The sequence below is a fragment of the Scheffersomyces amazonensis genome (genome assembly GCF_036850825.1).
Source record: "Scheffersomyces amazonensis strain UFMG-HMD-26.3 chromosome Unknown RJT21scaffold_1, whole genome shotgun sequence".
In the NCBI taxonomy this organism is placed as follows: Eukaryota; Fungi; Ascomycota; class Pichiomycetes; order Serinales; family Debaryomycetaceae; genus Scheffersomyces; species Scheffersomyces amazonensis.
The window spans coordinates 376,576-391,481 of NW_027042741.1; the positions used below are offsets into that span (position 1 = coordinate 376,576).

Below are 14,906 nucleotides of genomic sequence, written 5' to 3' on the forward strand. Positions count from 1 at the left end.
CGTTGTTTAAGGCGTGTACCAGGACCAAAGTTTTTTAGTGAGTGAGAGTGTGTGTGTCCGAATACGGGCAAGTGCGGCTGGCGGGCTGCGCTTATCTGCAGTCCCTCAGGTTTTAGTACAAATTTTTTTTTAATCTCCAATGATGACTCGAAACATAAAACTTTTCACTAGCAATTAGCGTATCATTGAAGTATATAAAAGCGACTAAAGTATGTCAACACAGGAAGGAGACGCCGAAAAGAATATTGAGATCTGGAAGGTCAAGAAATTGATCAAATCTTTGGAAGCTGCCCGAGGAAATGGTACATCAATGATCTCATTAGTGATTCCTCCTCGAGGACAAATTTCATTAATTCAAAAGATGTTAACTGAAGAATACGGTACTGCATCCAATATTAAATCTCGAGTTAATAGATTATCTGTTCTTTCTGCCATTACTTCTACTCAACAAAAATTGAAATTATATAATTCTGTTCCAAGAAATGGTTTAGTAGTTTATTGTGGTGATGTAATTACTGATGAAGGTAAAGAAAAAAAATTAAATATTGATTTTGAACCTTTTAAACCAATTAATACTTCATTATATTTATGTGATAATAAATTTCATGTTGAAGCATTAAATGAATTATTAGAAAATGATGATAGATTTGGATTTATTGTTATGGATGGTAATGGAGCATTATTTGGAGCAGTTTCTGGTAATACAAGAGAAGTATTACATAAATTTACTGTAGATTTACCAAAAAAGCATGGTAGAGGTGGTCAATCTGCTGTACGTTTCTCCCGTTTAAGAGAAGAAAAAAGACATAATTATATTAGAAAAGTTGCCGAAGTTGCAGTCCAAAATTTTATTACTGCTGATAAAGTTAATGTTAAAGGATTAATTTTAGCTGGTTCAGCTGATTTTAAAACTGAATTAAATAAATCAGATCTTTTTGATCTTAGATTACAACAAAAAGTAATTAAAATTGTTGATATTTCTTATGGTGGAGAAAATGGTTTTAATCAAGCTATTGAATTATCAGCAGAAACTTTAGCTAATGTTAAATTTGTTCAAGAAAAGAAATTATTAAATCAATATTTCGATGAAATTTCTCAAGATACTGGGAAATTTTGTTATGGTATTGAAGATACTTTAAAAGCATTAGATTTAGGTGCTTGTGAAACTGTCATTGTTTATGAAAATTTAAATACTATAAGATATACTTTAAAAGATATTGAAGGAGAATTAGTTATTGCTCAAGCAAATCCAGATTTGCCAGATAAATCTTGGCAAGAAGATAAAAAAACTGGTACTGATATGGAAATTGTTAAAGAAGAATCATTTTTAGAATGGTTAGCTGAAAATTATAGAAGTTTTGGTGCTACATTAGAATTCGTTACTGATAGATCTTCAGAAGGTGCCCAATTCGTTCAAGGTTTTGGTGGTATCGGAGCCATGTTAAGATATAAAGTGAACTTTGAACAATTAGCTGATGAATCCGATGATGACGAATACTTTGATGACGATGATGATTTCATTTAGAGGAGCTTTTAATTAGGAAAAGTCCACCTTTGCATTTTGCCTGTTTATACACTTCTTTCTTTCTTTGTATCTTTTTCTAGTTAATCATTTGTATTTTATTACATATTTATTTCTTCTATTATATGTACAGTTTGTATATAATTTGCGCTATTTCTTCTTCTGTTTATCGTTTTTATTACCATTACTTTGCTTTGCAACTTTGGGATTGGCCTTGGGCTTATTAACCTTAAACTTCTTATCTTTAGAACCCTTTTTTCTTAAGTCATCAAGGGCATTGACTTTAGCATGACCTAAGACTTCCTTATGGGTATGTCCAGTAACCATTTGATGAGCCAAATTCTCTAATCCACTAGTTAAATATGATCTTCTTGGATTTTTCCTTAATTGTTTACTTAATAATTCCTTTAATTCATATCTTAATGATTGTGCTTCATTCTTTGATAATAACTTTCCTTCTTTTCTCTTTCTTTGCTTTTTAAGCATATCATCTTCAAAATCTCCTAAATCTCCTAAATCTTCAACTCCCAAATCTTCAGCGGCTTGTTTAACCCAAGAATCTTCCTTTCTAGTGGCAGTAGTAGAAATAGATGAATCTGCAAGTTTTGAAGCTATAGAAACACGAGGCCTAATTTGTGTTACCAAATCAGCTTCTATAGGTAAAAGCTTAACATCATTATGCATATTCAATTTACCAGAAGTTGAAGAATTAGCAACAATTCTTCTTAATTTTCTTAATGGACCAGAAGCTTCATTGGGTGAACAAAGCATAATTGATACACCTTCTTTACCAGCTCTAGCTGTTCTTCCAGATCTATGAATATAAACGTCAGCAGATCTTGGTAAATGATAATGTACCACATGATCTATATTAGGAATATCTAACCCTCTTGCAGCAACATCAGATGCAATAAGGACGGCAGTTTGATTGTTTTCACTGGCATGTTTGAATTTCTCTAATGCTCTTAATCTTTGCTTTTGAATCATAGATGAATGAATAGAGAATGCTGGAATATTTAAACTATTCAAGAATGGTACTAATCTCTTGACTGAATCAATAGCATTTGCAAATACTAAGGTAGTACCTGGATACATCAATAAAAAGTAATACAAATATAAATCACGTTCTGTGGGTCCACATTCTACAAGAGCTTCAGTAACTAACCCGGCAACTATTTCCTTTGGATTAGCATCAATTAATGCAGGCTTGGTATCTTTGAATTTTAATTTGGAATTTAAAAGTTGTAAGATCTCATCATTTTCTGCTAACCCTTGATCTTTCTTACTAGATGACTTGTTGGAAAGTTTACCAAATAAGTCCTTAGAAAAAGTAGCACTGAAAACCAATGTTTGCCATTTCCAAGGAATTGAATTATTGCTTGGTCTATGTTTTCTTAAAAGCTCTAAAATCTTTTCGAATTCTTCAAAATGTCCATCTTGTAATAATCTATCAGCTTCATCAAGAACTAGAACATCAACTTTAGCCATTCTTTTAACTAATTCTATATCTTTTTGGAGTAATTCCAAGAATCTACCAGGTGTAGCAACCAATATTCCCGGACTATGGGATAATAATCTTTCTTGTTTTTGAATAGATAATCCTCCAGTCACACTTACAATTCCATTGGCAGATAATGGAGAAAATTTTGTTATTAAATTTAAGTGATCCACAACTTGATGAGCTAACTCCCTTGTTGGTGTAAAAATAATACCAGTAGGATGATCACCTTTATTTGTTTTAGCAATAAACTTTTCAAGTATAGGAATACCATAAGCAAGAGTCTTACCTGACCCGGTAGTAGCTTTTCCGATAACATCTTTTCCTTCTATGGCAATTGGAATAGTTCTCCTTTGAATAGGTGTAGGCTTATCAAAACCCAATGCAGATAATCCTGTTAATGTATATGAACTTAAACTTAATCCATTTAATTGATCTTCCCATTGTGGAAGACTTATATTATCATCTGGTATGTTTATATCAAGATTTTGGAATGTTTTCTCTTGGTGTTTGAAGGACTCTTTATTGTCCTTCTTTTTGGGAGTATCATCTGCTTTGCTGTCTGTATTTGATTTCTGGTTGTCTGGCACATCTTCAAACCCAGTAAATTCATCTTCTTCGGCATTTGAGTCTTCAGATTGCTTTGGTACCTCATCTTCTTGTTCATCTTCCTCCTCTGGCTGTACTTCTTCTTCTTCTTCTTCTTCTTCTTCTTCCTTTTCCTCTTCCTCTTCTTGTTCTTTATCACTTTCATCGTCATTACTTTCTTTCATAATAAATTCAGCCCTTCCATTTACCATCTTGACATCAACTCCGTCTATTTCTTCTAAGCCAAAGAAACCTTCATAGTCATCTAAATTATCAGGAATATCTACGGGCTTCCACTTCAATTGATCCACTCGAACTATTTTAGACTGGCTCCTTAATTTTTGCTTTAAAGTAGGAGTCTTCCTTTGTTTCGAAACACCCTTCTTCTTGTTCTTGCCATTCTTACCGGCTTGTTTCTTAGGTTGAGCCATTCTTAGATCTCCTAATATTTAAAGTAATATTATAATAATTAATTCTAGTAAGCGAGATGCACATCTCAAATATACTGAAAAAAATAAAATTCCTGCACAAAATTTTTTATGCTAGTGATGATTTTACGGAATAACTTAACAACCCCCTAAGAAACACCTAAAAATATTATATATGGTTGGTAAAAAGAAACGATCTGGTCTTCTTAGGAGACCGAAATCGATTACAGGAAATCATACAGTTCCCAAAAGTATTAAACCACAAAATGCAAGACAACTCATACGACGTTTCCATGTATTGGAGAAAAATAAATTCAGTATAATAGATAAGATCAAAAGAATCAATAATATCCCTAATTTAACTACAGAGAACTATAGAGAAATACTATCCAAAACCAAATTATTCAAAGATTCTTATGATAAAAGTTTTGAGGAACACAAGAATACTCTTACTAAGAAATCTTTTGAATTAATAACAATTGATGATTCGTTGACTGAGAGTGAACTTTATCAAAAGCTAGCAAGCATTGATGCAGAAGTAGAAATAAGAGGAGGTTTGAAAGCATATCAATTAGCTTCCACTCAAGGACAGAATGGAAAAAGAGGTGGCGATTCTTCAAAAAGATTGGTAGAATGGCTTAAGGAATCTTTATATTCTCACAAGTTGGAAAACGCAACTGCATTGGAGATAGGTTGTTTGAGTCCAGATAATGCAATATCTACAAGCGGACTCTTTACTGAGGTTTCTAGAATAGATTTAAATTCACAACATCACCTAATTTTACAACAAGACTTTATGGAACGCCCATTACCAACTGATAGTAGTGAAAAGTTTAATTTAATCTCTTGTTCTCTTGTGGTTAATTTTGTACCGGATTCCAGACTTCGGGGAGAAATGCTATTACGAATAACCAAATTTTTAAAGAAGCCAACAAATTCCAGCATAAGTTCATTATTCTTTGTATTACCTTTACCCTGTGTAACAAGTTCTAGATACTTTGATAAAGATCTGTTAAACAAAATAATGAAGCATCTTGGATTTACCGAGGTTCATTATTATGAAGCAAAAAAGGTCGCATATTGGTTATATGACTGGAGTGGTGAAGTAAGCAATTTGAATAACCATTTCAAAAAGCAAGAAATACATGCGGGTCCAAATAAAAATAATTTTTGTATTACATTATAAAACATATTAATTATGAATACATTTTTCTCTATAAATGCTATTAAAAATCAAACGTAACAATCGTAAAAGAGAACATTTAATGCCAATTAAACTTGTTCGTCTTGGGCCTTAGATTCGGCAGCAAAACCAGTAGAAGTGGCCATTTGTTCATAAGATGGTGGAACCCATGAAGAAGATTTCCATGGTAAAATCTTTTGAGCGTATAATTCATCAACTTCTTCTAAAGATAACCCTTTAGTTTCGGAAACAAAGAAGTAAACATAGAAGAATGAGAATAATAAACAACCAGTGAAAACAAAACCATAGTAGAAGTGGATAGCACTGGTGATGAATGGAGTGAAGAAAGAAATTAAGAAACCCCATAACCAATTAGCAGCAGTAGCAATGGCCATAGATTTAGCTCTGATTCTTAATGGGTAAGATTCGGAAATAATGGTGTAAACACCACCAGCCCAGGTAGAAGCGAAGAAGAAAATGTATAAACAGGTAACAAAAATCATAGCATCACCTGAGGATTTGTAGGTATTATTGTTGTCAAATTCACCATCTCTGAATAAGTGGACAGAACCAATAACGGAGTAGATAATAAAACAGACAAACATGGCAGCAGAACCACTTAATAAAGTAACTCTTCTACCTAATCTTTCAATGATGTAGATACCGACGAAAGTGGAAGCAAAGTTAACAATACCTAAAATGATAGAAGTTTGGAAAGAATCCTTTAAACCAACAGCTTGGAAAATGGTAGTACCATAGTAGAAGAAATAGTTATCACCTGTTAATTGTTGTAAGGATTGTAACATAATACCCATGATGACTCTTCTGAAGATGGCTGGCTTACCAGTGATCAATTCAGTCCATGAGGCGGAACCAGCAAGAGCTTCTCTGTCAATACCAGCTTGAATCAATTGGACTTCACTGTAGACAGCTGGATCTTCAGCAGATAAATTGTTAGATCTAGCAATAGACTTCTTAGCTTCTTCAATCTTTTGTTTTTCAACTAAGTATCTTGGAGATTCAGGCATGAAGACCATACCGGCAACTAAGAAGATAGCCCATAAGAAACATAAACCTAATGGGATTCTCCATTGTCTAGAGTCGGACAACTGCTTAGTACCATAAGTGACACAGTAACCAATGAAAATACCAAAAGTAATATTCAATTGGAAACAACAGACTAAAGTACCTCTTAAAGTCTTTGGAGCAGTTTCAGAAATGAACATTGGAGATAAAACTGAAACGGTACCGACAGCTAAACCAGTGATGGCACGACCAACACAGATTTGGTACCATTTGTCTTGAGCGGAAATTTGAACAATGATTCCAACAACGTAAATAACCATAGCAAACATAATACCAACTCTTCTACCATATAATTCAGCGGATTTAGATAAGAAAATACCACCAACGGCACAACCAATGTTGAAGATAGAAACAAGTAAACCGACTCTGACGTTGGATAAGTAAAAAGTACCATCTGAGTGGACTTGACCAAATCTTTCTAAGAAGTCAGACATATTAACGAAACCGGAAATAGTACCAGTATCAAAACCGAAGACGAAACCACCAAAGGCAACCAATAAACAAAAGGTGGAAATTAACCAATGTTCTTTAAGACCACCTGTACTGTTAAGTTGAATGTGATGTTCATCTTGTTGATCTATTTTCTCTTCTTTTTCTAAGATAGATGTGTTTTCTGGTGTTTGAGCACCAGAGGAAAGTTCTTGTTGAGACATATTTAGTAACTTGATTAGTAACTAATACTGTTGAGAGGAAAAGGAAAACCTTTCAAACTTAAATTTATTCTCCCCATGGGATTTCATCTGAATTTATAGGATTTCAAACAAGTGAAAACTTTTTAAAAGTCGGTACTAAGCTCATAACAATTGCGGCAACAATATGGCAAAAACTGCGAGAATTCGGAAAAACTTTTCAATATTTTAGTGCTGACTCCAAAAAAGGAAATATTTTACTAATTTGACGCACAGTCCGCATAATTTACCCACACACACCTCCAGTTTTTCCGGATATCCCCCACTGACCACCAGGAATTCAAACCTTGGAGCAACTTGGAGTAATGCTAAAGATGAATAAGCACACCTTATTTTAAAAAAAGGAAAGACCAACGGCAATATGAATGAATGATCAGTATAGATTTGTTCTTTTACTTTTTCTGTTCAATATGTGTTGTTATTAGTATGGTCTCTGAAAGCACGGATTCTCTTGAGCTGGCTCATGTCCCCCATTTTTGTTAGTGAAAATACGTAATCTGGATTAGAACAATTTGACGACCCCTCATCTATTACACTCAGTAAAAATGGCAATAATTATTGTCAGGTAAATGCATACAATCGCGAGATGCTTATTTATTCAAATTCAGGGCGTTATGAAGCTTAACGTTCATTAGTACATATTACTCATTTAATGTGTCATGTATCATGTTGCTATGGTTAAGATTTAGCTGGAACATTATTGACCGGAAAATTTTTTGCCGCACAATAATATTTTATAGAGAATTTGGTTCGTTAAATAAAAATTTTCCGGCGTGCATTATTTATTCGGAAAAACCTTATGATTCCAAGCTGCTACACTCTAACGAGTAGAGCTATGTTCTCGCACATCATATGATGGTCTAATTATTGACAGCTGTTTAGGCTAAATTGAATATTCTTGATTCTAACCGAATGTTCCCTTCGATATTCTTTTCAGCCAATAAAAAGCAAGCACTGTTCTAACAGGCAGAAAACCGGCCACTCTCAAGGCTTGGTTTCTTTTTTATTGTTCTCTCTTACATTAACATCAGTTTATTATTATTTCTCAGTTTTTCCGAGAATTGATTTCTTTTCGGTTTTGTGAGCTCATCTTCAAGCCGAATAGTTTTGAGCGTGTAAATTTATGAGCCCATTCTTTGATAATATGAAATGAATCTCAGTAAACTTGCTTTTAGGATAATGATATGATGGTCGTGATCGGTTGATTCTTTTTCAGCGGATGCAAATCTGAGAAAAAGATTTAGTCTTCCCAATTATAAATTTTAATGTAAATACGAGAAGCTAAATCCTTTGAAACAATATATTCATTAATGTCTTTGCACGACTCTTTAGGATGCTATTATATATATATATCATGCCATACCGTAAGTCTTAGTTACACTGATATTCCTAAATGATCTGATTAGCAGTTGAGGTTCAACGTAAATCATTCACAATAACAAAAGTATATAGCACGATTTCAAGAGCTCTTCGAGACTACTGTTACTCAAACTATTACTTATCTGACAATGTTTGAGATTAAATTCTTCTTCACATGACCTTCGGTTTGAATATTAGCGTAAATCGTTATTGATTTAAAGAATTGATTTTTGACTCGAAAATTTTGGTTTCATGTCCAAGAAATTCCTACATAAAATGAAACGTAGTACTTATGTTACACCTTGACTTTCGGAACAAAACTCATATGATCCTTTCTGCTTATTTGCTCTAATCTGATAGAAGAAAGCTCTGATTCTACCCCATGGGTCACCCTCAGTGATGATGGAGTCTCGAGGTATAACCTGGGCAATATTCAGGCTTAAATCGAAACGACTTCCGTAAATAGAATAATTTGTTTGAGGTTATATTTTGAGGTAACAGTTTCTAGCATGCATCTCGGAATAAATTCTTAGAAGCACATTCACAAACATCCGGCAACTATAGTGTTCAATTTTTTCTACTTTCCCTGGTTATGGGTTATGGATATTAGGAAGGCCCTATTTGCAGTTACCCATCTCACCTTGTAGCCTGATTAGGCAATTTAGCAATGTCCGAAGAAATTTAAAATTGAACTGAACCGCGCAAGAGGCTAAAATTGCATCTCATGACCCAGGAGAATCATTAGAAAGTAAAATCCTGTACTTAATGATATTAATAGAATAAAAGAAATATAAGAAAAGAAACGACTACCGAAGTGGCAGAGATCTCTTTTCAATCTACGGAAATGTATATTTCCTTGTGCGATACATTGTTGAACTTCGAACATGAGAAAGAAGCATCATGAGGGTTCTCTATTGTGTTGGAGCAGATCAGTTCTTTCTATTATAATGCAAATCTCCATAAGAGACCTTGGAGCTACCAGAACCTTCACGTAATATACTCTATGGCCCTTATTTGAAATGATCATCACAAAATTTCTTTTGAGTTAATCTCCAGGTTGCATTTTTTTGAAAAATGGAGAAACTCGGGGCAGTCACACCAAAAGAGTGAGGACCCGTCTTAATTTTGTCCCACTTTCTATCTAGTTGTACTTTTTTGCACCAAATGATATTTCTTGGATTTCAACATTTTACAACATTTTACAACATTTTACAACATTTTTACAATAGTTAAGATTTACGTTGAAAGTTTAGATCATAAGTTTAGAACTTTTTACTACACCTTTATTTTAAATGGTAACTTAGTTAGTAGTGTTTCATTTAAGATTTTGTGCTATACTACCTTATTTTCAATGAGAACTGGAGAAGAGGACATGGGGTCGATGGCTAAAATGGATGGTATAAATAAGGGTCCAAAGCTCTGCGATATTGAGTCGATCTAATATATCAGCAAAACAACAATTTCTATTAATCAAACAGAAATAAAATGACTCACAGCGAATTAAATCTCGATACTTCAATCATCTCTGACGAATACAAGAGTGATGATTTTAACTTAATGGATCAACAGGCGGATGATACGCCTGATAAAAGCTTCAAGGATTATATTTTAATCTCATTCTTCTGTTTATTGGTTGCCTTCGGTGGTTTCGTCTTTGGTTTCGATACTGGTACCATCGGTGGTTTCTTAAACATGACTGATTTCCAAGAAAGATTTGGTGAAATCAATTTAGAAGGAGAATACTATATCTCAACTATTAGAACTGGTTTAATTGTCTCTGTCTTCAATGTTGGTTGTGCTGTTGGAGGTATCTTCTTGTCTAAGATTGCGGATTTATATGGTAGAAGAATTGGTATTATGGTTTCCATGGTTATTTACATTGCTGGTATTGTGGTTCAAATATCTTCTCTGAACAAATGGTACCAATTCATGGTTGGTCGTATCATTAGTGGTTTAGCTGTTGGTATAGTTGCGGTGTTATCTCCAATGTTCATTTCTGAAACTGCTCCAAAGACTTTAAGAGGTCCATTAGTCTGTTGTTTCCAATTATGTATTACCTTGGGGATCTTTTTAGGTTATTGCATTTGTTATGGAACAAAAGATTTATCTGACTCAAGACAATGGAGAATTCCATTAGGTTTATGTTTCTTATGGGCTCTCTTCTTAATCACTGGTATGGTCTTCATGCCTGAATCTCCACGATATTTAGTTGAAAAACAAAAGATTGAAGAAGCAAAGAAATCGATTGCTAGATCCAATAAAGTAAGCACTGAAGATCCATTTGTATACAAGGAAGTTAGCTTAATTCAAGCTGGTATTGAAAGAGAAACTCTTGCTGGTTCCGCCTCATGGACTGAATTGATCACTGGTAAGCCAGCCATCTTCAGAAGAGTGATTATGGGGGTGACTTTGCAATCATTGCAACAACTTAGTGGTATCAATTACTTCTTCTACTACGGTACTACTATTTTTCAAGCAGTCGGCTTAGAGGATTCTTTCCAAACCTCCATCATTTTAGGTACTGTCAATTTTATATCCACCTTCCCAGGTATTTGGGCAGTTGAAAAATTAGGTCGGAGAATAACATTGTTAATTGGTTCAATCGGTATGGGTTCTTGTTTATTGGTTTATTCGAGTCTAGGCGCCTTGAAACTTTACACTAGTGAAGGGCCTGATAAGACTACTGGAAATGTAATGATATTTTTTACATGTGTTTACATCTTCTTTTTCGCTTCTACCTGGGCTGGGTGTTGCTATACAGTTGTTTCTGAAACATATCCACTTAGAATTAGAACTAAGGCAATGTCTACAGCAGCTGGTGCAAATTGGATGCTTGGTTTCTTAATTTCTTTCTTTACTCCCATGATTACAAAGGCCATCAACTTCTATTTCGGGTATGTCTTTGCTGGGTCTATGGTTGTTTCATGTTTCTTTATTTATTTCTTTGTATGTGAAACTAAGGGTTTAACTTTAGAAGAAGTTGATAAATTGTATGCAGAAAATGTTCTTCCATGGAAATCTTCTTCTTGGTCACCTTCTGACTCTGAAAACGAAGCATATGATGCCTGAATTGGTACATATTTTAAATTTGTTAGTAGATATATCTATAGACTAGTTATAATGAAAATTTTACGATTTGAATGCAATAAGAAAAAATTAAAATTTTACCCACAATAAGTTCATCTGCGCAATTAAAACATATGATGCCTGTTCGTAGAGATTTTCTAATTAGAGCCAAGACAAACTTCAAAAATCCTGCCATTTATCATGATATTGTTTAAATTAAATTTCACTCTACATTAAGCAAATGTTACGTTAAGATAATCTCCTCTTGTCGATGCTCATGTATGTCATGAAATCCATCAAAAAGAAAATTTGGTACGGCTTTTGGGTAATTCTCGGTGAGAAGGCTGAATCTCCACTCCCAAAGGCTGATTAACTATTGTGCTGAATTTCAGGAATTGTGAGGCAAACATTTCCCAACAAGAAAGCAACCTTTAATTACAGCTCCGAGATGAGTGACAACGTACTATAGTACATTTCCGATTGAAGAGTTTTAGGTCGATTAAGCCAATAAATAAGCATCAGCCTTACGGCCATCCCCATATTCTCTTAACTGACCCTACATAATAATGCCCTTGCGGGAAAGTAATGGAGAGATTAAAAAATATTGCACAATGACGAAAAGAAACTTAAAAAATATTTTTAAGATTTTTAGGTAGGTGACACATCTAAGAAGGTCAGATGAGAACTGCTCCACTTCCAAGAAAAAATAATGGAAGATTGACAATAATTTTTCCGAGTGGTAATTCATTTTAGGAAAGTGCTGCACTGCTGCTCCTCAATACGAAAAAGAATTTTATTTGCAGTTCGAAAGCCACCTATGAGTTTTTTTAATTCCATACCTTTATTGAAAATTATAAATAGCAGGGCATTCCTTCAACTTATACCATGTTTCTCTTTCCATTACCATTATACAATTACAACAATATTCGTTACACTTATACTTAGACTTACACTTATCCTTAAATACAATTACAAATTTAAATCTTATTCATAATGTCGCTACATGAATCAACTACCAACACACCTGTTAATTCAAATGTCTTAGGAAAAGATGAAGAGCCAATCGTTGAATTGCCTCAAAAGGGCTTCAAGGATTATATTTTAATTTCCTTGTTCTGTTTATTAGTCGCCTTTGGTGGTTTCGTCTTCGGTTTCGATACTGGTACCATCGGTGGTTTCTTAAACATGACTGATTTCCAAGAAAGATTCGGTCAAATCAACTCAGAAGGTGAACACTACATCTCAACTGTCAGAACTGGTTTAATTGTTTCCGTCTTCAACATTGGTTGTGCCATTGGTGGTATCTTCTTGTCTAAGATCGGTGATATGTTCGGTAGAAGAATCGGTTTAATGTTCACTATGGTTGTCTACGTCGTCGGTATCATCGTCCAAATTTCTTCCCAACGTCAATGGTATCAATTTATGATTGGTCGTATCATCACTGGTTTAGCTGTCGGTACCGTCGCTGTCTTATCTCCATTATTCATTTCTGAAACTGCTCCAAAGACTTTAAGAGGTCCATTAGTCTGTTGTTTCCAATTATGTATCACTTTAGGTATCTTCATTGGTTACTGTGTCTGTTTCGGTACTAAAGATTTATCTGACTCAAGACAATGGAGAGTTCCATTAGGTTTATGTTTCTTATGGGCTATCTTCTTAGTTACTGGTATGGTCTTCATGCCTGAATCTCCAAGATACTTAGTTGAAAAACAAAAGATTGAAGAAGCTAAGAGATCCATCTCTAGATCCAACAAAGTCGACCCTGAAGATCCATTTGTCTACAGTGAAATCGAATTGATTCAAGCTGGTATTGACAGAGAAGCTCTTGCTGGTTCCGCCTCATGGACTGAATTGATTACTGGTAAGCCAGCCATCTTCAGAAGAGTCATCATGGGTATTATGTTACAATCCTTACAACAATTAACAGGTATCAATTACTTCTTCTACTATGGTACTACCATTTTCCAAGCTGTCGGTTTAGAAGATTCCTTTGAAACTTCCATCATCTTAGGTACTGTTAACTTTGCTTCCACTTTCGTCGGTATCTACATCATTGAAAGATTAGGTAGAAGAGTTACTTTATTAGGTGGTTCTTTCTGGATGTTCGTCTGTTTATTGATCTACGCTTGTATTGGTTCTTTCAGATTATTCAAGGATGGTAACTACACTGGTGCTGACACTTACGAAGCTTCCGGTAATGCTATGATTTTCATCACTTGTTTATACATCTTCTTCTTTGCTTCTACCTGGGCTGGTGGTGTCTACACTATTATCTCCGAATCTTATCCATTAAGAATCAGATCCAAGGCCATGGCTGTCGCCACTGCATTCAACTGGTTATGGGGTTTCTTAATCTCATTCTTCACTCCTTTCATCACTGAAAGAATCCACTTCTACTTCGGTTTTGTCTTTGCTGGTTGTTTATTATTCTCTCTCTTCTATGTCTATTTCTTCGTTTCTGAAACTAAAGGTTTAACTTTAGAAGAAGTCGATCAATTATACGCTGACAGAGTTGCTCCATGGAAATCTTCTTCATGGAAACCACACACTGGAGATGAAGCTGTTGAAGCTTAGATAGTTTAAAAAATAATGATTAATGATCTCTTAAAATTAATATAACATATAGATAGTTCAATATATTTTCCAGTAATAAATTTTGTTATTAATTTTGCATTTATTAATTTTTCGAAGCGCATTTTTTTGGTGCAAAAAAAAGGGTTCTACTAGTGTCTCAAACAATAGTTTAGACGGCATTATTTAAACTTTAGTCTTAACTCAATAAAGGGTCTTCTCTAAAAGCTTAACAATGGTGCTAAAGTTTTTAGTTTCAATGGTGCTAAAGGTTTTAGTTTCAATGGTGCTAAAGTTTTTAGTTTCTGATATACTCAAGAATGGTTTTGCTCATAATAATACAAAAGGGAACTTCACTCCTCGGAATGTATTGACATTATTTCCAGCTAGAGTCGTTAAACGTTGGAATTACAATAATGCAAAACTAGTATGATCTACAATAGACCACGATGACATCACAGCGTCCACTTCAAAATATTAATGTTACACAAGAGAGGTTATAGTTCATTGATTCGTACATTTACGACTCCGTGGAGGTGCCAAGGACTGACATTTAAAAAACTCGAACCATGTAATACTAGTTTTTTGAAACAAAATGAACTAAATAACAAATAAAAAAAATAGTTGATCATAGTTAATTGTTACAGCGTGAAATTATATTAAAATGACATGAGTATTTGAAATAAAGAGCACAAATAATTAAAACTGAAAACTCAAGCCTTGTATAGATGTCATAGTGCATGCAGAAGAACCTTCTGTTATACTGCGATGCGTTTCTTTGTTCTCGGGTTGACGTCGGAAAACTGCCCGCACGTAAAGCTTGATGATGTCCCAAAAGGGTAACCAAGAAAAATAGAAATTTAAACGTGACAAGCTTCGTCAGTTGACTAAAGGACCTAAATTTTTAGGTGAGAAT

The 14,906-nt window shown here is 34.2% G+C and overlaps 6 protein-coding genes across 6 annotated transcripts; 4 read left to right on the forward strand and 2 right to left on the reverse strand. All coding sequences in view use genetic code 12, as the record gives it.

Annotated features, from left to right (window-relative positions):
- The first annotated feature begins 146 nt into the window (after positions 1-146).
- ERF1 (translation termination factor eRF1) lies at positions 147-1,604 on the forward strand. Its single transcript, XM_064880483.1, has one exon. The coding sequence runs from the start codon at positions 212-214 to the stop codon at positions 1,523-1,525; it is 1,314 nt and encodes a 437-aa protein (XP_064740541.1). The 5' UTR covers positions 147-211; the 3' UTR covers positions 1,526-1,604.
- On the reverse strand, positions 1,605-4,096 carry MAK5 (putative ATP-dependent RNA helicase). The gene has a single exon (XM_064885638.1). It carries the CDS (start codon positions 4,037-4,039, stop codon positions 1,673-1,675), a length of 2,367 nt encoding a protein of 788 aa, XP_064740542.1. The 5' UTR covers positions 4,040-4,096; the 3' UTR covers positions 1,605-1,672.
- On the forward strand, positions 4,097-5,222 carry RJT21DRAFT_100698 (25S rRNA (adenine2142-N1)-methyltransferase; the record flags this gene model as incomplete). Its single annotated transcript, XM_064879715.1, has 1 exon — positions 4,097-5,222. The coding sequence occupies exon 1, from the start codon at positions 4,212-4,214 to the stop codon at positions 5,220-5,222; it is 1,011 nt and encodes a 336-aa protein (XP_064740543.1). The 5' UTR covers positions 4,097-4,211.
- RJT21DRAFT_116794 (sugar porter family MFS transporter) lies at positions 5,189-6,987 on the reverse strand. The gene has a single exon (XM_064880484.1). It carries the CDS (start codon positions 6,956-6,958, stop codon positions 5,309-5,311), a length of 1,650 nt encoding a protein of 549 aa, XP_064740544.1. The 5' UTR covers positions 6,959-6,987; the 3' UTR covers positions 5,189-5,308.
- Positions 6,988-9,838: 2,851 nt separating this feature from the next.
- RJT21DRAFT_116798 (sugar porter family MFS transporter) lies at positions 9,839-11,422 on the forward strand (the record flags this gene model as incomplete). The annotated part of the gene is made up of 1 exon (XM_064880485.1): positions 9,839-11,422. One exon carries the CDS (start codon positions 9,839-9,841, stop codon positions 11,420-11,422), a length of 1,584 nt encoding a protein of 527 aa, XP_064740545.1.
- An 872-nt stretch (positions 11,423-12,294) lies between these two features.
- RJT21DRAFT_116801 (sugar porter family MFS transporter) lies at positions 12,295-14,092 on the forward strand. Its single transcript, XM_064880487.1, has one exon. It carries the CDS (start codon positions 12,413-12,415, stop codon positions 13,991-13,993), a length of 1,581 nt encoding a protein of 526 aa, XP_064740546.1. The 5' UTR covers positions 12,295-12,412; the 3' UTR covers positions 13,994-14,092.
- Positions 14,093-14,906: the final 814 nt, after the last annotated feature.